At 39.6% G+C, this 27,500-nt stretch overlaps 1 protein-coding gene across 6 annotated transcripts in view; it reads left to right on the top strand.

Annotated features, from left to right (window-relative positions):
* The window catches only part of MIER3 (MIER family member 3), a 194,106-nt gene that overhangs the window by 144,235 nt on the left and 22,371 nt on the right, over window positions 1–27,500 (top strand). For 3 of the 6 annotated variants that reach the window (XM_047864611.1, XM_047864627.1, XM_047864634.1), the window contains 2 exons: window positions 7,638–7,723; window positions 20,213–20,358. In XM_047864611.1, the coding sequence (XP_047720567.1) occupies window positions 20,260–20,358 (99 nt within the window). In that variant the 5' untranslated portion in view covers window positions 7,638–7,723; window positions 20,213–20,259. Of the gene's footprint in view, window positions 1–7,637; window positions 7,724–15,676; window positions 15,724–17,167; window positions 17,193–20,212; window positions 20,359–27,500 lie in introns of those variants that run through there. The other 3 variants (XM_047864605.1, XM_047864597.1, XM_047864619.1) reach the window with 2 other exon arrangements.

The following is a 27,500-nucleotide window of genomic DNA, read 5'->3' as shown; positions in this document are numbered from 1 at the left end:
ATATCAGGAACAAGGAAGAATAAATACTTTCAACATTTTAATTCAACATTATCCTGGAGGTCCTAGCAGTCACGATAGAGCAAGAAAAATAATAAGATATGGATCAGAAAGGTAGAAGTAAAACTGTCTTTATTTGCAGATGACATATTTGTGAAAATAGAAAATTTTAAGGAGTCTACAAGAAGCCACTAACATATAAATAAAATTTCCAAAGTTGTATGATACAAAATTAATATACAAAATTTAATTGAATATCTATATACTAGCAAAAATCAATGGTAAAATGAAAATTTTAAATGCCATTTAAAATAGTATCAAAAATACATAAAATATTTGGGGTTGAGTTTAGTAAAAGATGTACAAGATCTATACATTGAAAACCATAAAACTTTGCTGGGAGAAACTAAATGAGACTTAAGTTAATGGAGAGATATGTTGTGTTCATAAATTGGAAGAGTTGCTGTTGTTCAGATAGCAATTCTCTCCAAATTGATCTATAGGTTCAATACAATCTCAAGCAAAATACTAGCAGGAATTTTGTAGAAATTGATGAACTGATTCTGAAATTCATATGGAAATAAGGATAGTGAATAGCCAAAATAATTTTAAAAAAGAACAAAGATGAAGCCTTTCACTACCTGATTTCAAGGTTTATTACAAATTTTATTATTATAAATTATCAAGAATTGTCTTATCCAATTTCAAGATTTATTATGAATCTTATTATTATAAGTCATCAAGAATCATGAAAAAATATATGGACCCTAGTAATAGGCATTATACACATACAATTTTTCATAAATATATATGAATTGAAAAAAATTTTTGATATATATATGAACCATCAAAAATATGTACATATCTATATCTATATCTATATCTATATCTATATCTATATCTATATTTTGAGAAAGGTGCCAAGTTTTTTCAATGGGGAAAGTTTTTCAACAAGTGGTGTTGGGACAACTGTGTATCTATATTGAAAAAAAAAATAACCTTGACCCTTAACTCACACCATATATAAAAATTAACTCAAAATGGGTCATAGGCCTCAATGTTTAAGTTTAAACTATAACATACTTTTAAAAACAATATCAGAGAACATCTTGGAAAACTTTGAGAAGACAAAAATTACACAGGCTACAAAAAGCACCAACCATAAGAGAAAAAAATTAATACATTGGACTTCATCAAAATTAAAATCTTTGTTCTTCAAGTGTAAATGCAACCAAGAGAATAGCAGGGATTAGGGGGGAGAAGGCAGTGTATACACCAGATACTACGTTGGTGAAGGACAGTGGCCATGTAATCAGTAAATGACAGTGACCAGGAATGAAGATAGTATGAGTGAATATTAGGATTCTCAGAGGGTGGAGCATCCTGGCTTCCTACCAGAGGAACAAGGACATGGACCTCACCTCCTGACCCTGAAGTTTGTATGGTCTGAAAGGGTGATGTCCTGGGTGGGTGGGGGCAGTGGGGGATCAGGAGAAGAGCAAATTTCAGTTAAGGCAGGTGGTGGGGAGAAATGCCCAGGGAAGTGGTTCAGGATATAAGGGGTGTGTAGATCACAGAGTAGGACTCGTGGAGGCTTGGTGGAAGAGTTTGGGAGGAAAAGAAGACATGTTAAGAAGGAGAGGTTCTGAGGATATAGGACAGGAGAGGCATATTTTGGACTGCAACTGCAGGAAAACTTCCTCCTCCCAATCTCCTAAAGCAGTGGTCTTCAAACTTTTTTGCTTGAATAGTCTCACATAAGATTTTTAAAACCTCCTTTACTTTTGTTGTTGTTGTTTTTATTCAAGTATAACTTTTCTGGGGCACCTGGGTGGCTCTGTTGGTTAAGCATCTGACTCTTGATTTCAGTTCAGGTCATGATATCATGGTTCATGAGATCAAGCCCTACATCAGGCTGTGCACTGACAGCACAGAGTCTGCTTGGGATTCTTTCTTCCCCTCTCCCTGCCCCTCCTCCACTCACATTCTCTCTGTCTCTTTCAAAATAAAAATAAAAATAAATTTTAAATATAACTTTTCTAAGGTACCTAAATCTTAAATGTACAGGCTCAGTGAACTTTTCCATATTTATACACTCATGTTATCACCATCAAGATGAAGATGTAGAACATTTCCAGCACTAGCAGGTTACCTCATGTTCCCTTCTTGTTGATACCTGCCCTCTCCCTCCTGTAGGTAATCACTCTTCTGACTTCTATCACCATCATCTCATATTTTTCAGTTCACATGAAGATTTTTCTATTATAAATCTAAAGAATTTCCAAGGATGTCACTCCTGGCATATTATATAGTGTACCTTGGCCTGCAGATTGAACCTATTTCGTTTATGGAAATGTCTGCTATCTAATCTAAATGGCAAAGCCAGTCTTCATTCTTAAACCAATTAGCCAGATTGAATTTTCAGTCAGAAGGAGTCTGACTTCATTTATCAACTCATATATATGTGTTCCTAGGTCTCCCTGTGATGGATTTATCTTACTTTTGGATTCCAATTCTAAAATATATAAATGGGTGCATAAAGCTCAGGGGCTTGCCAGACGGTTTGTTACCTGCTTGAACCAAGGCACTGATGCTTTATCAATTTTATGAAGCTCTTCTGCTTTGCCCTCAGGGAACTGCCTCACAGATGCTCCTCACAGGAGAGAGCACACAATCTCATGTCCTTTTTTTTAGGTGCTCTCTAGGTTTTTCAACTTGGGCAGGTTTATATGGGATTTGGGAGAAGGGTCATCAGGAAAGGAAGGCTGGAAAGGAGAATTGGCAGGCTGTAGCAGCCCAAAGTCAGGAAAGAGTACAAATGGAAACTAAAGATCTGTAACCAGTCAGCTTAAAACAATCTGTGCCTGCTCACTGCATGGAAGCCTATGTGCACTGTTAGGGCACAGTTTCTGCATCTAAGCACTATTGACATTTTGGGTCCTTTAACTCTTTGTCATGAGGGGAGCTGTCCTGTGCATTGTAGGATATTTAACAATATCTTTAACCTCTACATACCAAATCCTAGTAGCAACCCCCTTCCTCGCATTGTAACAACCAAAAATATCTTCACACATTGGCACATGTCCCCCTGGGGAGCAAAATACACCTGGTTAAGGACCACTGCCTTAGGGTACTCCAGTTTGAGGACTGCTGTCCTGGAGGAGGATAGCTTCACAGACATCATCTGAAACCTGAAGTATGGAAACTATAGTCATAGTAGGGACCCAATTTTCCTTCTCTTTTAAGTCCACAGAAGTGGAACTTGAGTCTCATTTCCCACTAGGCTAGATGGTGACAGCAGCAGGGAGCCCAGGGGTATGGGCCATGTGGTCCTTCTTGCAAGGGTGAGTAGGAGTGGGCAGTGGTCTTCACCCTTGCTTCTAGCCATCAGCACTAAGGAGAGGGTGGGAATCTTTTGCAAATGTAGTTTGATGGCAGCATCAGAGGTGTTCCTTAGAGATGCCAAGAAATAACTGAACAAGATTTTGGAGGGCTAGGATCTTTTAACAATAGAGAAGCGTATTAGAAAACTTTTTTTTTTTTTGCTTTAATAAAATATCAATCAACATACTGCTTCCTTCACTGAGAACGTCTTGCTATGAAAGAAATGTCAGCTGAATTTAGTGTTTAATGACTTTAGTGTATAGTGACATAGTTTATTTGCATTCTGGCTCCAGTTCCTTGTCATGGCAGCATTCCACACTTTGTGTGGCTAGGATATGAACCGAGGGTCTTTAGAGGGTCATGAAATCAATTCAAGACTTGCAACCTTGTTAAAAAAAATAATGAAATGGAAAAAAAATCAGAGTATGTGCTATTTAGAATGAGTATAATTGTATGAATCTTTTGTTTCAGTTATATACATGTATATATACCTACACACGTGTACTGAGTCACAATGTCAAAATACCTTTACAAGTGTGGGTATTGGTCAGAAAAGTGTAAAAAGCACTGGTCTAGGAAAACGTGAAAGTGCAACTGTGCTCATTTAAGGCTGGATTCTGGTCCATTATGATTTTCAGAGCTTTTTTAGCTGTCCGTCAGCAGTAGATACTGCCAATGCTTGATCCATATTTTTCAGTCCACCTGGAGTCACCTTCAGACAGCACCTTATACACCTAGTTCCTGCGTTTCTCTGCCTATGAGAGTTATCTGGCTGAGACAGCAGGCTGGGCCTTCCCGAAGGTCAGGACAAAAGTGCCTGAGAGTTAATGCCAGGAATTAGCTGCAAATGGGGATGGGAATTGGTGGATATAATTCCAACTTCCTTATCCCTCTGTGGAACACTTCTAAAGAGTTACACACTCTAAGAGGGGTACAACACAGACTAAAAAAAAAGAAACTGAGGTACAGATACATTAAATGACTTATCCAAGTTCACATGCCAGTAACATTTAAATTCAGGTCTGTTTTATTCCAATGTTCACTGTTGTATCTGTGTTATATTTTTCCTCCCAAGATACACTTCCCTGGTCCATAAAGTTATTGACCTTATTTTTTCGTTTGTTTTTTTTTCAAAGTTTTTAAATTTATTTAAGTTATCTTTACATCCAACGTGGGGCTCAAACCCATAACCACGAGATCAAGAGTAGCATGTTCTTCCATGTTCAGCGAGGCACCCCTAAAGTTACTGACCTTCTAACAATTTCTCCAAGTTGACCAATCTTGTTTTCTGGGTCAGTCCTTAGCCTATGTCATTAATTCTCTTGAACTCCTCCATATGACAGGGGCAACAATTCCTACAAGCTCCATTTCCCAGGCTCCTGGGTTAGCTGGCTTCTTCTTGGGTTCAGGTAATGGAAGGCAATGGTAATAAATCACAGAGAGAAGGAGAGAAGCCAGGATATTTGTTCCTCTTTCTCTGTCTCTGGTTACATCTCCAGTACAGCTCTAGCTAGGCAAGTATACCATAGTTCTGGCTTCCCCCACTGACTGGCCCCCGGGCTGTGGTAACATTGATAATGCTTTTTGTCCCTCCAGCTTAAGAGTGGTGGCACTTTCTGCAAATCTCTGAATAACTTCACAGTACTCTGTTTTGAATCTTAGACTTGTGTAACCCATTCATGGATTAATTTCCTCTGTTTATTTATTTGAATTTCTTCTGTTTTATTTATTTAAAAAATTTTTAATGTTTATTTATTTTTAAGAGAGAGACAGAGAGACAAAATGCAAGTGGGGGAGGTACAGACAGAGAGGGAGACATAGAATCTGAAGCAGGCTCCAGGCTCCCAGCTGTCAGCACAGAGCCCGATGCGGGGCTCAAACCCACATGAGATCATGACCTGAGCCAAAGTCAGACGCTTAACTGAGTGAGCTACTCTCAGGCGCCCTGAATTTCTTCTGTTTTAAATCTTAGAATGGTTTTTCTCATTTTCTATTTGGAACTGGCTGATATACTTCCTAATCTTCTATTTCATTAAGAGTGATGATGAGTCCTCTGAGCTCAACATGTATAGTGTAGGGCCACATTATTGATTAAATGATACTCTACTCAGAATCATCCCCAAGATTCCTTGTCAGTGTTTGTCTCTAATTAACAGGATTTTTTTTCAGTCTCATTTTCTCTTTGTCAAGTATGCCAGCGTTCTAGCTTAGGTTTCCTAGAAAACAGAACCTGAGGCAAGGATTAAGTGATGATGTACTTGTGAGTATTTGGGAGATGGAAAACCATGGCAGCAAGAGGATGGAAAAAGGGAAATTAAACAGGGAAGAATGGAAAGCACTGCAAAGTGGTGCATAATCATGTCGCTCATTGCTCTGTGACAAAGCCACAGGAGGCCCAGCAGGTCACTCAGCAGATGCATCTTCTCAGTCACAATGGACATCTCAGGACAGGTTGCAGGAGGAACCAGCACCCCAGAGTCATCCATCCAAGGGAAGGAGGAGAGGAAATTTAACTGCCAGATACCCTTCAGTCTCTCATGTCCCCATTTATCAAAATTTGTCTCCCATGTCCCCATTCATGAAAGTTTGATATAGAATCAAAACTTCCATGTTTCTGCCTTACACCATCTAGCCCCTCCAGCAGTTACTCAAAAAGCCAGATTCTGTGCTCTGCAGCTGGTGTGTTGTCCAAGTGCAGAAGTGGCAAGAAGACTCCAGACACCAGAATGCAGTTCCTTGCATGGAGGTGATCATCCAGGGCAGAAGCTACAAGTGTGAGAGGCAGATTGGGTGGAAAGAATCTGAGGGGACACCTGTTATGGATTGAATTGTGTCCCCTCGAGTTTCTATGTTGAATTCTGTAGTACCTCACAATGTGACTATAATTGAAGATAAGGCCTTTACAGGTGTGATTAAGTTAAAATGAGGCCATTAGGATAGGCCCGAATCCAGTCTGATTGATGTCCTCATAAGAGGACATTTGGATACACTGACGCCAGGGATATGTGCACACAGAAGGAAGGCCATGTGAGGAGAATCTAAAAGCCAAGGAAAAAGGTTTCAGGAGAAACCAATCCTTCTGACACCTTGGTCTTGGACTTCCACTCTCCAGAACTGTGAGAAAATAAATTTCTGCTGTTGAACTCACCCAGTCTGTGGTACTTTATTATGGTGGCCCAGCAGACTAATACAGCACATAAATGCTTCTGATAGAAAGTTCTTTCTATGTCGAAAAGTCCTCCCCCAAATAGGCTTGTTCTTGCACAACTTTGATATGGTAATTTTGGATAGAAATCCACTCAGTGGTGGGGAGTATTCATTTGTGTGTAAAATTAAGTGTTGGCATGTAAGTATTTCAAAAGCTGAAATACAAGTTGGTGAACGATTATAGTTTTGTAGTGAATCCACTTAGAGAGCCTAGCACAGGCTGCTCATTATGTCCCTTCCTCTCCGAGATAGAGGGCCAGGTAGAGCTGACGTGGCTTGTGTGGACCAGGAAAATCCTGCAGTTATGGGTGAGTGGAGGTCCCAGAGGGAACACAGTGGGTGAAAGCCAAGGGAGCATGTTCCAGTGAGTCATACAAAAAAGGGGGCCCTTAGGAACATTACTCCGTGTGTGACATCAAGGGGAGTTAGTTATCTGAGGTGGGGGAGGGAGCTGGACTGCAACAAGTCAGAACAGGTGAACAATAGGGCTGCCTGACTGCACAGTGAAGTCAGACAGCTCCTGTCCCTGACTTGTCTTCCTGGTACACTTATTTCATGGGGAGGCCCTATCCAACCAAAGGCCAGAGATGGAAGTGATTTGTAAATGGATTAATAAGTGAATGACTGCTGCCTCTAAAATACCCTTCCAGTGATGCACTAGGACACATTGCCTGTTATCGTCATTACTGTATACCTTGGATTATTTGGAAGTGGCTGTAGTCGAACTGGATCCTGATTTACTCATTCATCCAACTTACATTTACTGAGTGTGTGTGCTAGGCCAAGTGTATGCAAAGAGGGACTCAAATGGACACAGTCTGTGTTCTCTCAGCTTATTATCTTTTAAGTACAATATAACTCAGATTATTTTACCTAATTGTATGAGCATTACAATAAGTTGATATGATACATATTTTTTTCTATTATCCAGTTTCATAGGTTATTTCCAAAGCTGGTCCCTTAGTTTAAGCATGTTTTTTCCTTCAACAGAGTTTGCTCAGTCTCTTAATTACCAAGGTTTCACCTAAATGCTTTTTGTTTTTTAATAGTTCCTGGTTTACTCATTAATATTTTGATATGAAGAAAACAGCTTAGGCAGATTTGGGCCCAAATTTAACTGTCATTCACAAGCTGGGTAAGTTTCAATTTCTCTATTAGTTTCTTTATCTATAATACAGAGACAATACCAACCTCCAAGATGGTTGATACACACTTAATAGGTACTCAATAAATGCTTATCATGTGGAATCAACACTGTATTTACATTTAGTTTGTGCAAGCTAAATGAAGAGAAAGGAAGATAAAAAGCTATTTAAATGGCATACTTTTTGATATTCCTAAAACATTTCATAATAATTATTTTACCTTTTAAAGATTTTATTTTATTTTTAAGTTTATTTATTTATTTATTTATATAGAGACCAGGAGCAGAGGAGGAGCAAAGAGATATAGGCAGAGAGAGAATCCCAAGCAGGCTCTGGCATGGGGCTAGATCTCACAAAGTGTGAGAACATAACCTGAGCCGAAATTAAGAGATGGAGACTAAACTGACTGAGCCACTTGGGGACCCCCAGATTTTATTTTTGTAAAGTAATTTCTATACCAAACATGGGGCTCCAACTCACAACCCCAAGATCAAGAGTTGCATGTTCCACCAAGTAAGCCAGCCAGGTGCCCCATAATAATAATTTGAAAAGAAATTGAAATGAAAAAAAAAAAAGGAAACTTCCACATTGAAGGTGGACATACAGCCTCTCAAAAAAATCCAGTGAAGTCAATTTTCCTTCAGTATTAACTTGGTATCTCTTTAGTTTAACACCAGACAATGAAGGAGTTTTGTATTTACAGGCCATGGTGTACCAAAAAAAAAAAAAAAAAGTACCTTTAAACACCAGAATTACAGTCAGTGCAGCAAGATGCTTACACTGTGAGAAGCCAAGCAAGAGTATGGAAAATTCAAGTCTTTTCATCTCAAGATAAAACCAGAATATTTTCATCAGGGGGATGGAGAGCAAAGTCACTGGCATTCCTTGAATTGTACATTCTTTCTTCAAGATAATTTATAAGTCTATTAAATAAGTCTAGTTCTGTTAATACCCTGCTAATGATCCTGCATCAGCAGAAGTCCCTGTTTTTCCATGCCCTGTGCATTCCATCACGAACCCAGTTCTCCAAACGGGTTGCCTGTTACTTAGTGCTAAAATTCTGAAATTGTCAGTTAAGCTTTTTTAATACTCTTTCTAGCTTCTATTCTAATACAGCACAACAGAATTATGAAGCACTTGTCAGTACTCGAACAGTTGTTTTGTTCAGGCTGTTTTGGTCAGTCTTAGAGAAGTGAATTTTTTTTTTACAATTAGAATGACCAAGATATAAGAAGATATCTTCACCGTATAGTTTTAGAAATGCACATTAAAATGAAGGATATATAATAAGCTTGTAGAAATTATTTAATGCATGTTAAATCTTCCTGTCTTATATATTTTTTAAGTTAAATATGGTGTGAAGAATGGAGTATTTTGGTCCTTGTTGGGATTTTCTGATAACAGAGACAGTATGTTGTGGAGTAGTGAGAGGCAGAATAATTTTCATTTAAAGACTTTCTTTTCTGACCACTGTCAAAAAAATAGAATGCTTTTGAAGGAGAGTTCTAGAAAGAACAAAGTACAGAAGCAAGCATTGATAGGAAATAGTAAACGCTATTTAAGCAAGTATTTTCAATTAGTCTCAATAAACATGACTCCAAGAGGAAACAAATTTTTTCAGATTTCTACATTTCTAGGAACACTAGATAAAAGTCAAGATAAAAATCCTTATATAATTTCATCTAAGATTTTCCCACTTTCTATTAAAAATAAAAAGAAAGGCTAACTCCTGGACTGATTATTTTTAGCAGCACATACCTTTGTATATCATCAAATATATAAGAAAAGTTTGAACACAAATGAAATTAGTGGAGTATTTCTCAGTTTTTACTCATAATTCTTTATTTCCAAAGCAAATACCAAAGTTCAGTACACACACATGCACATTTGCCAAAGGATTACTGTGCCTTTTACCACATCCTTTGCAAAATAAATAACTTATCAATTTTAGCTACACATTACATTGAATGAAAACAAACTAAGTAATCAGGAACTGTGTATTGATTACTCTTGTTTTTATAACATGATAAAATGAATACATTCTATTAAATCTTACCTCATTTTAATCTTAAATTGCCTTTTAGTAATCTATTTTATAGCACATGGTTTGTAATTTATTTCTCAATGATTTTTAATATGCTTCAAAATAAGATTTAACATGCTCATTAGGATTGGCAGTGAAATTAGAAAGTGAAGTCAGATTTTCTTTGAAAGAAAGCAAATCTGACCTGGCAGTGTGGTTTGACAAAGGGGACAGTTTTTGCTGGTTGAGTTGTATGGCAAATATTTTCCACAATCTGAAAGGGCTGAATCTGAAGCTCCATGGTTTTGACAAAAATGTATTTAAAATGTGTGATAAGATGTAAGCGTCCGATTCTTGATTTTGGCTCAGGTCATGGTCTCACGGTTCATGGGAGCACAGAGCCTGCTTGAGATTCTCCCTCTCCCTCTTTACTGCCCCTCCTCTGCTCAGGAGCACACATGCTCTCTCTCTCTCAAAATAAATAAACTTTAAAAATGTGACCAATATAAATAAAATAAAAGAAAAAGGTTTTATTTAAAAATACTATATTGACAAGAAAGTATTAAAATTAAGAATATGTCCATTTGCCCTCCCTTTTCTGAGGGTGTTGGCTTAAATGTGTGCCTCTAAGAGAAAAAAATAACCAGTACAATCGTTCATTTGATAAGTTTTGGCAAAGTCTTTTTTTGGTATTCATCAAGATTGATGTGAATTATAGTGAAGGATCGTGAGGACTGGGTAACAAATCCTTTTGTTAAGTCAGGTGGCTTTTAATTATTTGCTTTCAACACAAGTGAAGATGATCAAAATAACAGTGTAAGATTATAAACAATAACGTTTGAAGGAAGATCACTACATGATATATTACTAAGGAGTTCAAAGAATTCAGTGATGGTTTAGCAACAAAACCCTATTGTGTGAATATGGTTTCTCAGAGTTTACTTCCATACACATAAAGAATAAGAATGGAACTGATGCTAAACTCATTCTCATTCTAGTGTTATATAAAATTTATCCACAGGTACAGGACCTAATTTTTTCAGGTCCCATCCATCTTATTAAGAGATTGATATCTAGTTTAATTTTGATTTTTGTTCAATAAGCTTTAATCAAAATTTGTAATACATGTATATTGTTTTGATCGATTGGGAATTAATAATAATTGGACTGATAATGTAATCTAGAGGGAAATTATTAATTTTGAGTGTCAATTTATAGAGATCTTTTTGTTGCAGAAAAAGATAGTAGGGCATCACCAAAAGACTTTTGGGCTTAAACATATTACACTGGGATAAAGTTCTTTGGATGAAATAGAATGGGAATTTGAGATCAGAGAGAAAAAGAAATCATAAAATTTCCTACTGTTAAAGAAGAAACATATCCTTTATTTATAAAAAAAAGAATGATGGACATATCAAATTGCTGTGGTATTTAGATTCCATTGCATGCATTTTAAAGTGTTAAATGAAGGCTTTCTTTTTAAAGGGCCACCATTACAATATTTTGGGAAGTATATCCTTTGCAACTCTTTAAACTTATAATGGAAAAATTAGATGTCAGCTTGGATATGTGGAAAGGGGTATAGGTATTCACAATTCTTTTGAGAAGATCCCTTAAATTTAAAGTTACTGAGTTTGAAGATCTAATTGTGTCACCTTACAAAGGTGTGTTAGCCTGATGCATCTATCATATTTTCTTTAATTTTTTTTAATGTTTATTTTTGAGAGAGCGTGGGGATGGGCAGAGAGAGAGAGAGGGAGACAGAGAACCTGAAGCAGGCTCTGCACTGACAGCAGAGAGCCTGATGTGGGGCTTGAACCCACCAACCGTGAGATCATGACCTGAGCCAAAGTCAGGCACTTAACCAACTGAGCCACCTGGGTGCCCCAAATCTATCATATTTGAAGGATGGCCGTAACTCATGGGTCAGATAGATTCTCATGTCTGTGGTCCAGATTTTCTTCTTCTTTGTAATGAACTGAGGATTCACTGTCTTTTTTCATCTCTGTGAATGTTCTTTTCTTTTTTTCTGAAGACCATCCCCCTTCCGTTAACAGTGTTTGTTTAGGCAAAACTTATAATGAATTAGTCTTCTCAGAGACTAGTCATTCATTTCAACAAAAAATATTTGAGTATCTCTCAGGAGAAGTGGATATATTTACAAAAAATGCAAGTAGTTCAATCCGATGGAGAGCTGAATTGCTGGCATTACAGTCTTATCTGAAGCCATATTGAGAACTAATACTAATTGGATGTTCTACTTTAGGGTCTGCAAACTGGAAGTTCACACCATGATTTACTTAATGTGATATATTTGGCCTACACTGTGTTTAAAAATTTAATTAGTTGGCAAGTTTAAAAAAACAGATTTCACATAAAAATCCAACTTTCTAGTTGTTTTTGGAAAATTCAAATGTCTGGAAGCACTGGGCCTACATTCTTACAATGCAAAGGCCAGTCTGAGACTAAGTTAGTGGCTGCCCCTTTTAGGCAGGGTTATTATCTCTTGGTTTGCTATGGCCCCCACTTTTGTCTCCATATTAGCCTACTTCACCTATTCATCATACCTGCCTAACTACCATAGACTTTAACATTGGATAGCCTATTATTTTCCCTTGGGTTAGATGGAATCTGTAGAAAGCTAAATATTTGCATTGCATTACTGTCTTCCCATTAAAGCTGCTTTTGGTAGGTCATATACCCATAATGTACCCTCAACTTTCATGGATGGTCACTAAAAGAAACAGTGTTGTAAAACAAGCTAGTGAATTTGAAGAGGTGGTAAAGGGTATTTCCCTCTACATTACTATGTTGCTGTGTAGTGCAGGCAAGACATTTCTTTTAAAGTGTCCTGAAAAGCTTTGTTGCCATTGAAGAATTTGTGTATTTCTCCTCCAAGACAATGAGAATCAAGCAACTGATAGCCATTATTTATTTGCTTTGTCTCCAGAAAGCTGCAAACCACATCTATGGTTTAACTTTCATATTGTGTTACATCTCATTACTTGAATATTCTTGTTTTGTAACTTTTTCTCTGGTGTTGACCTCCTAGTGCATTTTGTTTTACTGGTCTTTTTTTATATTTACATTTTCTTTTTTTATGTATTTATTGTAAAACATCTCAAAGCACACATTTATAAAGTATTCTTGATTTATCTCATTTCTAAAGATGGCTAGAGCATCTATTACATTTTGGTTCTCTTTAGATGGTTACCATCGTTTTAGTTTTGAGTCTTCTTGCTCTTGGTCCCATCCACCACATACAAGAATTATTCAGTTACAAGGACTGAAATACCAGAGAGACAAGGACTTTTATGGTGATCCTGTATTGCCTAGTGTCCAGCATAGGACTTGTTCTCTATATAATGCCACCTGTTGTGTAGTGACAGGATAATAAAAACAACAGTAAAATATAATTTTTTATTCCATTCCCTGGAACAGGGGACTTTATATCTATACCAACTCCTGGAAGTCTTGTCATCAAAGAGAATGAAAGATCCATGTACATAAGTAGACTTTACACACTTCATCATAAAAGGAATGTGTTATGTAAGACTGGGCAGTAAACTTTTTCTCTAGTGATTGGAAGGTGAGAAAGTAGCTCTGCTTCCTTATACTGGAAATTTATTTAGTTTCACTATTTTTCTGTGAATCCTTATTTAATACGTGGCAAAGGCTACATAAACAGTGTACTCTGATGGAGAGAATATAAGCAGTCAAAATTACAAATGCCTATATGTAATCTTTGCAGTTTAATGAAAAAAGAATTTGCAGATGCTCTACTAAGTTCATCCGAGTACATGAGTCTCTGTATTTCTCAGACATGGCAAAATGGAACCTAAGACCACAGGTAGTTTGGATTAGCCAAATTTTGCTATGAAGAAAACGTTTCTCCTAGTGTTAAGTCCAAGGCAGGTTGTTGGAGACACTTCATGATTCAGATCCCTGACCTAGTCTATGGGGGCTTATGCTGTGGTCAAGCAGATCAGGGCACTGTTTAATGGCTCTGTCCACAGGGTGTGCTTGCTGCAACATTTCTGAAGTTAATCACCTGCACTTAATTTCAAGCAACTTTTTTTTTTTTTTTTTTTTTTTACTTTGAAAACTCTAAATGCCTCATTGAGGACAGCACATACAACGTGTGCCAAGCCTCTGGTTTCAAAGTTCAGCTTTGACTGGACAAAAGGTCGAAAGGTATCTTTCACAGCAGGGAAAGTGTAATTTTCCATGTCTTTATGATGTTTTGAAATGGTTGAAGTGATTTTTCCCTAAAATTTCCATAAATAAATAACTTTTGCCGGGGTAGTAACTTTAATTCTAAGATGCCTTGGCAAAAATGTTAAAAGTAACCCTTTGCTCTCCTATCCATAATCATATCTTCAGCTTCATTGTCCGTGTATTCTCTTGGAGGGGAGAATCAAAGGTGATCCCAGCATGAAAGCAAACCTGTCATGTTTGGACTAAAAGTATGGCAAGTTTTAGAATTCAAAAAAGGCTCTCAATTTCTTAGCAAAAACCTCAACTCTATCATTTAATACTACATGTTTTAGCAACAACTGGGAGAAGAGCTCTATGTCTGAGATCACTCTCCTGTGCATGTCTCTCTGTGGGTGTCCTGCCATACTTTTGATTGTATTTATATCTGACTTACCCATGGATGTGCCAAAATTTTCTCTTCCACATTGTAAACTTTGTTTTCCATATGTATTGTTATTTCTCGCTTCCTGCTTTAAGACAATGGTGTGCCAAGGCAACTTGGCATGATGGCTTGAAGCTTGCAGGATTTACCTCTGTGGGCTACCCATGAACTGTTAATGAATATTTCTGTGTACTTTGCTTAAAGTTGTTCAGGTGGATATGAATCTGCCAGGAGTTAGATTTACCTCTTCCAATGAAGAGGAAGGCACGTGCAGGAGTATGTGTATCTGTTAAGCCTTGTCCTCCCTTCTCCATCCATCCACTTGCCCACAGGACTAGTTTTCTTTTTGACCTAGTTTTCATTTTAAGCAAATGTTTGGCTTTCTGGGATGGAGGTAGAATTTTTGAGACCCGACTCAGGGCCTTGATTCTACTATTTTCGCTTTTCCACTGTTCTATCAAGTGTGTGCCCTGGACTATTTGGTGACTCAAAACCTCTTAAGATCTAATTTTTTGGGGTACGTGCACATTTTATATTTTGAGTGTCTTCTCTGAATTGTGCAAGTCTACTCATCATTCTTTGCCTTTTTGATCTTTTGCCTGTTCTGTGATTGTCACTACCTTCCAAAGCCTGTCTGGCAAACGATCACTTCCATCGTCCACTCCACGAGCCAGTGCATGTTGACCTGTATCCCCCATTTCTCAGGTCTCTTCGGGAAAACCGCAAGGTGCCCGGTCGCCGCCTCTCATTCTGGACTGACCCTGCCGTCCATCAGTCACTTCTCCCATTTCCCGGGGTTTTCTCGTGTCCATCAGTCTACTCCATCGGTCACCTTCTTTCTTTTTACTTAGGGAAGTCTGTCGAGTTGTCCCTCCACGTCTCCTGCCGGCCTCCCCCAACGTCCTACCGGACTAGAGTGTCGGTCAGTCGGTCGATTCTCCGCTGCCCCGGCCAGCTCTTCGGCCTCGGCTGCCTGGACGTGGGTCTGTCCCACGCCCGAGTTTCCATCCGTCCCCCACTTGCCTACAATTCGGCAGCAACTTTACTCCGACCAAGAAGGGGAGGGCGGGCGAGCGCGGTTGTGCAGCGGCCCGTCCGCAGCGAGCGCGGGGTGCGGCGTGGGGCGCCGGGCGGGGTGGGCGTGCGAGCGGGCCGGGGGCGTCGCGGGCCGCCCTGCCCTATAAGGGGCCGAGCCGCCTCCGCCGCCGGGCGGGTGCCGGGCGGACCGCGGCGGCGGCGGCGGCGGAGGCTGCGATTGGCTCAGGCGCCCCATCCGGGGACTGGGCTCGGCGCTGCTCGTTCGCCCTAAAGGTACCAATATGGCGGAGGTGAGCAGGGAAACCGGGCAGGAGCGGCCGGGCTAGAGCGGGCGCCCGGCGGTCTCCCGCGGCCCCGGAGACGGCCTGGGGGATCCGGGGCCCTTCCCCCGGCCCAACGTGGGGGCGGCGCGGCGGTGCGGGGGCTACGGGGCGGCAACGGGCCGTGGCGGGGCCGGCCGGGGGGCGGGAGCGGGCGCGGGAGCGGTCTCCCTCCGGGACTAGGCCGCGGCGGCTCCGGCCCCGACCCGGCCGGGCGACGGGGCCGGACGGGAGGTGGTGACCGGCGGCAGCGAGCCCTGGCCTGGGGACAGCGCCGTGCCGTGCCCCCCCAGGCAGCTGACGCGGGCCGCCGGAGCCTCGGCGCCGCTTTCTAGGGCTAGAGTGGGTGGAAACCGGCCGAGCCCCCCCCCTCCCCATCCCCGGCCGAATTGCAAAGCGGGGAGCGGGCTGCGCCACTGTCCTGCGGGAGGAGTGCTCTGTGCCCCCGGCCCAGCGGGTCAGGGCTGCGGCGCCAAGGAACCTCACGCTCCACTTTGCTCCGAGCTCGGAGGCAAGCGGGATGCGCGGCCGCGGGGCTTCGCGGGAGGCGAGCGGGACTCCTCGCCCCGCAGCCCTGGAGGTGCGGGAGCCCCTGGGTGTGAGGCGGCTGTCCAAGACTCTCGACGTTTTTTCCGGGGGGCTCTCGGTAGCCCCACTTTCTTCTGGCCTGGAGGAAGGAGGCAGGGCGAGCAAACCTGCCCTGGTCATGTCCCCCGGGACTGGTGAGCTGGGGGGAGGGGGTAGCGCAGCAGGAGCCCCTTGGACTGGAGCTCGCTGGGGCGAGGGGCTCTATGGAGGGCCTAAACACCCTGGAGGGAACTAGCATCTCTGGGACTGAGGGGCCGCGTTTCCAGTTTTGGGAGAGAGAATGGGGGGCTTGCGCTTTGGTTTGGGGGCGAGTGTCCTGTTTCGAGCTGGCCTACGCTCGGGTTAGAGGACAGCCTCAGAATTGGGGCTCCCGGGCCCCAGGGGGTAGACTAGGTGCTCCGAGGGCGATTCCCTTCCAGGAAACGGTGTTGCTTTGCGAGGTGGTGTTTGGTTCCGTGGGGAGCCAGGTGGGATTTGGGAGACCCCGAGATGTCGGGAGACGGGACTGTGAGGCGACGGCTCTGGGTTTTGCTTCTTCGCTTTGTAACTTGCTGAGCTCCAAAGGACGGCTTGGGGGCTTGGAGTTGCCTGTTAGACTCTGGGCTTCGTCCCGGGTCTGCGAGTTTGCACACTGGGGACTCCGGGAGGAAGGCGAGGCAGCCAAGAGGGGCCCGAAAGGGGCTGGGAGCGATTGGAGCGAAGCTACGTCTTGTACTTTTGGCAGCTGCGGAGGAGCGCTGGGCTCCGCCTCCTCTGCGCCCTGTTGCCGGCGCTGCCTCTTCCCCGGGCTGCGCGATCTAACCTCACGTTTTCTTCTCTCTCCTAGGCTTCTTTTGGAAGTTCGAGCCCAGGTTTGTCCTATTTTCTTACCTCTTCAGTGGCTCCCACAGGGTAATGGGGGGCTCAGAGATCTATTGCTACAGGTTTTCCCACAATTTGTCCTGCGAGTTTTTCATCACTTTGGTAATTGAGTTGTTCGAGGAAGGAACTGTTACACTTCTCTTTTTTTTTCTTCCATGTTGAAAAAATAACTTGTTACAAAGCTGCTAACAGGTGTTCTTTTTAAGTACTATATCTTTAATTCTCACATGTCTTTTTTTGTCCAAGCCCAAAACAGTTAATCCCAAATCAACTTTCCACTAACTTTTGCAATTTAGTGTAGATAATAATTTTTTCCCCGAGAAACCGACTCTTTAATTTGTCGAAACTTTGGGATTACTTATATGGATTATTAACCATGACTCCCTATCTCCCCTTATTTTCTCTTCTAAATTTTTCATAATTGAGAAATGTCTATGGGCTCTATTAAAATTGGAATATGAGAGTTAGGTAAAGCTACCTTAAAAGAAACATAGAATTTCCAAGTTTGACACAGAAAAGTGCTAATACAGACTTTTTGAGGTCAGAGGACCCTAGATCATCTAGTACAGTGTTTAACCTTTTTGGAATCAGAAACTTCTGTCAGGATATGATGACAGCAAGAGATGGTCTCCAGAAGTCTGCACATATGCATAATTGCATACATTTTGGGGCTTTTGGAGCCCCTGAATCCCATCAGGGAGAGGACAGCTTTGTTTAATTTCTCACCCCCTTTCCAGCCCCATTTTGGCTGCCTCTTTCCCCTCTAATAGTCTCCAGGAAAAGTACCTCTGAACTACGCCAACTCTCTTATTTTACACTTGAGAAGACTTTTAAATAACTCCACTGAGAGTCACCTAGTTAATAGAGCCTGGAAAAGTTCGGAAATCTTCCCTTACAACATGTTGCCTTAGAGTGAAGAGCCTGTTTCCTTGTGTATTATTTTGTACGATATTTAGGTGTCTTTTAAGGTCTCACTTGATTATCCTTGAAAGTATAAAATAATTGGTCACCGAGTAGAAGAAATTTGTGGTTGTTTTTAAAATATCTATGTTTTTACGTTTAAAAATTGTTTTAAAAAGTTTTTCTGATTTTGAGACAAGCATTTCTTTGTCATAACTGATTTCAGGAAGGAATATTTATATACATGATGCCAAACATCTGGATGATAATGGAATTTTTCCATTTTGCATCACTCTCTGCCTTTAAGAAGTTGCAATCTAAATAGCAAGAAGATTGTGTAGTTTTGGTGTTTAAACAAACTTTTATAACCTGTTTTTAATCATTTACCCAATTTTAAAGAAGATTTTAAAGCTTAGAAGAGACTCTTGGTCATCTAAGCCAGCACTATGCATTTTACAAATGAAAAACTGGACTCGGCCCAGAAAGTTGAAATGACTTGCCTCAGGTCCTCAGCAAGCCAGGGACAAAGCCTAGAGTAGACCTCAGGCGCTTTGCTTTCTGGCCCTTATTGAATACCTTCTAGTTTAAGAAGGAAGAGTGCTGTGACAAGTGATATGGGGATTACAAAAGAGGACAGAGCTGTGCCTGAAAGAGGTGGAAAAGTTACCATCTATTTCATCCCTGACCCTTAGTAATATTACAGAGGTTTCCAGGAATTCCTCAAAATAGAAAATTCATAATGGTGGATGTTCTGCTTTTGAGCTCTTTAATAAATATTCATCTTTCTCCTTAAAATTAAGCTCTGTACTTAAAATCTGTACTTCGACAGGTTTTAAAATGCACAGATAATCTTTTAACATTAAAAACATAACATCATATAATGAATGTAAGCTTCCTAAAGAATTAAGTGCCATAGAAATTGTGTTATTTTTAGAACTGATGATTATAGTTCTCCAAACTCAGAATCAAAATCTCTGAATTATGTCTGTGGTTTTTTTTCATAGTGAAAAATCTTTGGTGTTGTTCAGCATTTTGGTAATGATTTCACACTGTCCTTAAATGTTTGAAATTTAAAATGTTAAATAGCTTGATGAAAAACAGACCAAACTTTTTATGTTGACTCTGCTTCCTTCCACTTCTCTTTTCCTCTACCCAAAGATTCTGGTACTTCTTTCCTTCTATGCTCTGAGAGTCACTGGTCTGATTGAATTAGATATGAGAGTAAAATGGAGAAAATTCCAGTTTTCATAAATTTGGTTTCATTCTCTTGGGATTGTGGATCTTATTCATTTCTCAACTTGGTTTTAAGAGTATCCTGTTGACTTCGTATTTGCTATTAAAAAGCATTACAATTTTATAAACAAATATGAATTGGCCAAAACAGCTTGCAACTGGATACATCTCCCAGAAGCTTTTAGATGTGATTTTCTGTTATTTCCTTCACATACCCTTAAAAACTAATTATCAGTAGTCCAAAGAAAAGTGTGCTCTTACAGTTTAATGCCTGTCTGGTTAATGCTGGGGAGCTTGAAATACAGGGGACATGAAAAGTGACAGTAGTTTTAGAGATTGATTTGCTGTATAGCTGCTTCAAAAAAACTTTTATTTGTTCTGGGAACCAGATTTCTATTGTTCCTATTGTTTTGTATCTTTGAAGGTTATAATTGGGCAGAATTTATATTCTCTTTGCCTGAAGTGTTGAGCTTTAGTGTATAATAGATTCTTGTGAAATCTTCCATTCATAGTCCTTGTAACATTTTTCTTTTGCTTTTAGACAAATGTATTAAACTGATAAACAGGTTCAACTTTTCTCTTAGATCATTTTTTAAGGACTGCTCCATTTAAATCACTTTGCTACTATTATAAGTTGTGTTCTCATGGACTAGACTTCTTATTAAAGTGTTGTTAAATTACTCTGCCTTGTTCTTTTGCTGATTTAGGTATCTTTTCAGAACTGTATGGTCTTTATAACCTGTTGAGTGTATATAGTAAATGCATTTAATAAACCTTACTTATAAACATTAAAAGGGACTGGCAGAAGAACACAAATTATTTTCTTTTGTAAGTAGCATTGTGAATGTGTAAAGTGATGTAGTTTGTTTCATTCCAGTTGGGTCTTTGTCTTCTGAGGATCATGATTTTGACCCCACTGCTGAGATGTTGGTCCATGACTATGATGATGAAAGAACTCTTGAAGAAGAGGAAATGATGGATGAGGGTAAAAACTTCAGTTCTGAAATTGAAGACTTAGAAAAGGTAAAGGATTTTACCTTTTCATATCTTAATAACGTAAAGATTTTGAAACTGTACTATAAATTATTTTACAGTCTATCTGAAATAAAATTAGGTTCAGCATCCTTGTTTTTGACCTAACTTTTAAAGATTTTCACTGATTTTCTCATTATTTTGAGGGAAAGTCTAATAAATGAGTAAATTCTCATTTAATTTTTCAAAATTGTTTTATATGTCTTAATCTAGTTTTTAAGTTCTGGAAGCACAGTAAAGTACGTACATCTGGTCACCTCACAGATGAGAATATTGGCATATAGAGAACTATCAGCCCTAAACTTGGTTCTGAGTCCTAGCCCAGCCCAGTGCATTATACCACACTATTCTACTTAGGGTCACACTTGAGTTTAACTAAACACTGCAGTAGATACAGGGAGAAGTACTATAGGAACATTGAAAGATAAAAAGTTTTAATTCTTTTTTTAAATGTAATAATGTCCCATTTTTCTACCATTTTTAGTCATCTTTTTAAAAGTTGGCAAGAGTAAATTTAGTTTATAACTCTTTAAATCCCAAATCAGTATAATTTGAACTGAACTGGATTTTAAACAAGTATTTATACCTGGACTGCAGAGAGAGGTCTCCATAGGGGTCACTAAAAAAAATAGGATTATGCTTACTAAAAGTTAACCTTATCTCTAATCAGACCAGAATAACAAAAGCTTTCAGGAATAATATTGAATAATAATAATCCTTTGAATTTTTATACTTCTTTTTCTTGAAGAAGACAAGACCCTTTCTTAAATAATCTCTTCCGCTATCTTTGTGAGACAGAGATGAGCTCTTATTGCATTTCTCCCTTTGCATTAATATACAGGGAAACTGAAGGCATTCTTCAGGGTCTCGACCCTAGGCTTACTCTGGTGGACCTGAAAATTTCTAAACGTGTTCATTTACTTGGCAGAGTAATCCAACTCAATTGTTATTAGATTTAATCATTAAACCCCCACCAACTTATAGCCAAACAGATTTGGGAATATAGAGATAAAATGGTTGTGAAATACTTAAGAAGAAAAGTTTTGCATATTGCTCCTTTCAGGGGTGATAATAAAATGTTGCCTTTTGATTAAAAAAAAGGTGCCCAGAAGTCTCGAGCTCTGCCATGGCTTTTTGCAGGCATTTGCTTCCTACCTCTTATGAATGGGTCTAGAATAACAGAATTATAATTCAGCCACTGTTATCATTAAGTCAGGACTGTGGTAGGCTCTGGGAATGCAAAAATGAGCAATTTGACAGTGTCCCTGAACTCAAGCAGCTTACAGTTTAATGTGGAGTGACAAAGGGGAACAAAGAATTTTAATATGATATGCTAAGAACTATGGAGGTAAACAGGCGCCTGGGTGGCTCAGTTGGCTAAGCATCTGACTTTTGATTTCCACTTAGGTGATGATCTCGTGGTTTGTGAGTTTGAGCCCCATGTCAGGTTCTGGATGACTGTGCAGAGCCTGCTTGGGATTCTGTGTTTCCCTGTCTGTTTCTGCCCCTCCCCTTCCCGTGCTCGCTCGCTCTCTCTCTCTTTCAAAAATAAGTAAATATTAAAAAAAACAAAAAACCAAAAAACTATGGAGGTAATAAGCAGTGAGAGCTGTGGAAGAATGTGTATAGTAAATGGTGTTTAGCCTAATGTGGAAGTTCATGGAATGCTTGTTAGAATAGAGAGTTCTCTCTTGTACAGTTTTAAGTGAAGACACCGCTTTGGGCCTGTGGCAAAAGTTTCAGGTGGTCTCATAATGTGTCTTCCTTGTTTATGTGTTGTTAAACATGGGAAGACACCATAGTTAACACCATGACATAGGAAAATGGTATAAATGAATTGGACTGCATTTTAGACATGCAAATAGTCTTTTTGTCAGTAAAGTAGTAAGAATTTAAAATTTCATTTAATGTGATAACTCAGTTACTACTTGAGTGTGAGTAATCTGGTAGAGATTTTTATGGGCTCTTAAGATTTTGTTTTTCAGATGTGTAGGTTTTATTCTTCTAGAGATTGTAGTAATAGCTGCTTTGATCTGTGTTTAGTGGGTTTTAAAAGGACATTGGGGAAGATATGGAGAAATAATGAACAGCAAAGAATTACGGAGCTATTCACAAAAATACCTGGTCCTTTTCCTATGATTTTCATTTTGTTTAAAAAACACAGGTAATTAATTTTTTTGCTTTGTAATGATATCTGTCACTGAATTTGTAGATTGAGAAAAATTATAGGTCTTTAGATATTTCAGCTTCTTTCTACTTGGACAGTTTGGCTTCTTGGTATTCTATCACATTCTTAGAAATTGGGACAGAAAAAAAAAATTGGGACAGAAAGATAAAGGTTATCTTTAATTAATTAATTAATTTTTTTTTTTTTAACTTTTTTTTTTTTTCAACGTTTATTTATTTTTGGGACAGAGAGAGAGCATGAACGGGGAAGGGGCAGAGAGAGAGGGAGACACAGAATCGGAAACAGGCTCCAAGCTCTGAGCCATCAGCCCAGAGCCTGACGTGGGGCTCGAACCCACGGGCCACGAGATCGTGACCTGGCTGAAGTCGGACGCTCAACCGACTGCGCCACCCAGGCGCCCCTAATTTATTTTTTTTATTAAAACTGTTTTTAATGTTTATTTTGAGAGAGAGAGAGAGACAGAGACAGAGCACAGGTGGTGGAGGGGTAGAGAGAGAGAGGGAGACACAGAGTCCATTGCAGGCTCCAGGCTCTGAGCTGTCAGCACTGAGCCCGATTCAGGGCTCAAGCCCACAGACCACAAGATCATGACCTGAACTGAAGTCAGACACTATACTGACTGAGCCACCCATGCGCCCTGATACAGGTGATCTTGAAACAGCTTCTAGCGAAGACCAAAGAACTGTGTCTCCATCTAGAAGCCTAATCTTCTCTCATTGAACAATGGATAAGAGGAGCTATTTCTTTTTTTTTTTAATTTTTTTTAATGTTTTTATTTATATTAGAGAGAGTTTGCGTGAGTGAGGGAGGGGCAGAGAGTCAGAGACAGAATCTGAAGCAGACTTCAGGCTCTGAGCCATCAGCACAGAGCCTGACGTGGGGCTCGAACCCAGGAACTGTGAGATCATGACCTGACCTGAAGTCAGACGCCCAACCAACTGAGCCAGCCAGGTGCCCCAAGAGGAGCTATTTCTAAGAGTGACCGACTGCCTAGTTTCTCTGAACTATAATTCTTATGTGTAGTAAAGCATAACTATATAAATGTGGTCCCTGTTCTTTATTGATGTTTAATGAAACATGAAAATGAATAAAAGAAACAGTAGAGATACCAGTGTAAAGAGTAAAGATTATTTTTAGAAGAAATTTAAAATTATTTCTATATCATTTAATGTATTTTATTAGTCTTTTATTATTGGAACATTGTTTTAGCTATTATTACATGTTCACAGTCTTAGGGGCTTGATGTTAATGTTTGTTTTTAAAAATTACAGTAAGGGGCGCCTGGGTGGCTCAGCTGGTTAAGCATCCAACTCTGGATTTTGGTTCAGGTTATGATCTCACAGTTCGTGAGTTCAAGTCCCACATCAGGTTCCACACTGACAACGTAGTGCCTGCTTGGAATTCTTTCCCCCTGCTTTCTCTACCCTTCACCAGCTCTAGCTTGCACTCCCTCTCAAAATAAATAAACTTTTTTTTAAAAAACACAAAAATTACAGTAAATTTTTATTCTGCAAGTAAACAAACTCGGTAGCTTGTAGTCTGTAAATATGACCTGTATTTTAGTGCTTATAAATTTTTAGTTACATTAGATATTATGGAAAATAAGAGACAAAAAAAAACCCCACTTTGTATAGTAGCACTTAGAAGTAGAGAATACATTATGTGACTACATTTATGTCTTTGAACATATAAGGTTTACATCATGTCTTTCTATATTTTAATTTATTCATGTTAATTTTTGCTAAGGTTTTAATAGTCTAGAGCCATCACTTTTAGAAAAGTTCTATACATTTTTATGTAGATTTCCCCCTTGATATTCACTGTGAAATGAGAAAGTGAAAATCACCTTTTCTACCACTTAAAGTCTGGTATAGATCCTTCCTGTTTTGTGGGTTTTTTTTTTTTAATTATTTAAAAAAGCTATGTGTATTCTGCATGTTTTATGATATCGGACTGGTATTATATGAAAAGTGATCTACATTTCACTTAGACCATTTCTGTTGACCAATCTAGCAGCACCATGAGATGGATTGGATGAGTATTAGCATTATTTTCTTGGTTAAGAGGCCTTATTGATTGTGAAATGTACCATAGATTTAGAAATTATATAGATGGGGGCCAAGACGAACAGTACTATGGGAAATCTATATGTTGGTAATGGAATGCATCCTGATTTGTGGTATGTGAAGTTATGTATCATAGGATCAAGGAAATTATGATACTCTTTATTTACAGATAAAGAAATGGAGGTGAGGGATTTTAGGTGATTTGTCTATGGTAATGACAGAGTCCTCTGCCTCTAAATTTTATGTTCTTTCTGATATAAAACCTTTGCATTAAAAAACAGTTCCCTTAGGAGTAGACTCAATGTGCTCCTTAAAATTTAAATAGGGTCAACAAAATACCCGAGAAAAATCCTCCTACCTGGAATAAGGTGCTAGATCAAACTTTTAAGATGTTGATAGGCTCTAATAGAAACTTCATTTGTAAAGTGCTTCAGAGATTAGATTCACCTTTTCTGTATTTTAACATCAGCTCCCTTTTAGTAACTAGTGCCATTCCTTGACTGTATTAGTGAAGTTTCCACTAAGATACCCACCTTCTTTCTCAACAGATGATCATAATTATTTCAACGTTTATTTATTTTTGGGACAGAGAGAGAGAGAGAGAGCATGAACGGGGGAGTTGCAGAGAGAGAGGGAGACACAGAATCGGAAACAGGCTCCAGGCTCTGAGCCATCAGCCCAGAGCCTGACGCGGGGCTTGAACTCACAGACCGCAAGATCGTGACCTGGCTGAAGTTGGACGCTTAACTGACTGCGCCACCCAGGGGCCCCCATAATTATTTTTATAGAGAAAGTAGGGTTTTCATGAATGACTACCTAGAATCTCCTGTTTGCCCCACACATACAAATATAACTTTTGTACTCATTCTTTCTTCTTTCTTTACTGTCCCTAGAGTATATGCCATATCCCAGGCTAACTCTTAATTCTATCCCTCATGCTCTGAGTCTGTTCTTCCCACTTATTTTTTTTTTTTTTTTATTTCAGCATAGCAAGTCCTACTCTCATGTTTCCTACATTTGGAAGAACTTTTTTTTAAATGCCTTATTAAAATTTTTTTTCATGTTCATGTTTTTTGAGAATGAAAGTGAGTGAGACTGTGTGAGGGAGGGGCAGAGAGAGAGAGTGGGAGAGAGAATCCCAAGCAGGCTCCATGCTGTCAGCACAGAGCCTGATGCAGGGCTCAGTCTCATGATGAGATCATGGCCAGAGCCAAAATCAAGTCAGACACTTAACAGACTAAGTCACCCAGGAGCCCTAGAAGAAATTCTTTTTAACCTGTGTTATCTTTAGTGATTCTTTTTTTATAGTGTATGCACTTTTCCCCCCTCTATTCAGTCCTCAACTTTGTTTCTCCCAATAGTCTGTAGGGTCACCAGTAATTCCTGATTGATAGGTACAGAGAATTCATGTCTCTCTATATCTCAATTGATTTCTCTTTGATATTTGACTTAAGTGACTATCTCTGGTCTCTCCATAGTTGTTTCTTCCTTAACTTATGTAATTCTGCTTTCACCTAGTTCTGCTCTCCAGTATCTCCCTCTGTTGTACTTATGAGCTTTTCTTCCTTTGCCCATGTTTTAACTGATGGCATTCCCCAGGCCTCTAGATTTTGTCTTCGCACTCTGTATGGCCTTTCTGGATGATCTCATTCAGGCCCACTGCTTCAACTTTTGCCTTGAATTATCATTTACCATCCTACCCTCCACCGTCAAGTTCATTTGTCTGATGTTTCTGTTTCATAATGGTGCTATAAGTATTTAGCCTTTTTGGGCCAGAAACAGGTAGTTCATGTAGACTTCACTGTCACTTACTTTCACTTTATCATGTAGGCCAAGAAACAGATTCTTTTTTCTTAATTTCACTCAGATAATTCCCTTCCTTAGTTGAGGTTCTCATTCTTGGACTCCCCCCAGGATGTTACTTTCAAAATGCATATTTTGTTTAAAATTTTTTAGATGTGTCCCATTGCCTTTAGGGTAATATATCTGAAAGTTCTTCTAATAAACTATATATTCCTTTGTCTTTTCTGTCTACCCTCTCAACTTCTGTGGCTTTAAATATCATCTAGATGCTAATGAATGCCAGATTTATATCTTTAGCCCAGCTTGATCCTCTAAGCACCAGGCTCCTGGCCAACTTGACTCTTTTGCTTAGATGTTTCATAGTCCTCTCAAATTTAACTCGTGTCTTCTGCAGGACTCTTAATTTTTTTCCTTCACATACCTTTCCTTCAGTCCTTTCTATCTCAGTAAAAGTTATCACCATGCAGGCAGTTGCCCAAATAGAAATCTGGGGAATCCTCCTTGTCTCCCCCTTTCACTCTCACATCCTGGAACTCATTTGATTCCACCTCCGGATGTATATCATCTATTTACTTCTCTCCATGTCTGTATCACTACCTTAATCCAGCATGAGGCTCTTAGGTGGTCTCCCTGCTTTTTTCTTACCTCTCCATCTTCTCACGCTTTTCTTTATGTAGCTGCCCAGCATTGAAGAAGAAATGAAGTCATGGCACTCCCCACCTGCCTTTTTTTTTTTTTTTAAAGTCTCCATTTACTTCCCACTGTCCTGGGAGTAAAGGACACTGTCTTTCCTTTGACCTGGTGAAAGTAGGTTCTCGACATTATTCTGTATTTCAGGACCCTGTTTATTTCATTGCATTCATCATAATTGGCAATTCTGTATTTGTGTATTGTCATTATCTCTGCGCCCCCGCCCCCCCCCCCCCCACCCTTTGCACTGACTGTAAACTGTAGAAGGGCAAGACCTGTTTTCATACCAGCACTTGGCACACTGGCCTACTGGCACACAGTAACTGCTCAGTCAGTGTTTCTTATGATATACCACGAGTCCCTAGTATATAGCCCTCATCTGTCAA

The sequence above is a fragment of the Prionailurus viverrinus genome, chromosome A1 (genome assembly GCF_022837055.1).
Source record: "Prionailurus viverrinus isolate Anna chromosome A1, UM_Priviv_1.0, whole genome shotgun sequence".
NCBI lineage: Eukaryota > Metazoa > Chordata > Mammalia > Carnivora > Felidae > Prionailurus > Prionailurus viverrinus.
The sequence above is the reverse complement of the archived record's forward strand: the minus strand, read 5'-3'. Positions and strand labels throughout refer to the sequence as shown.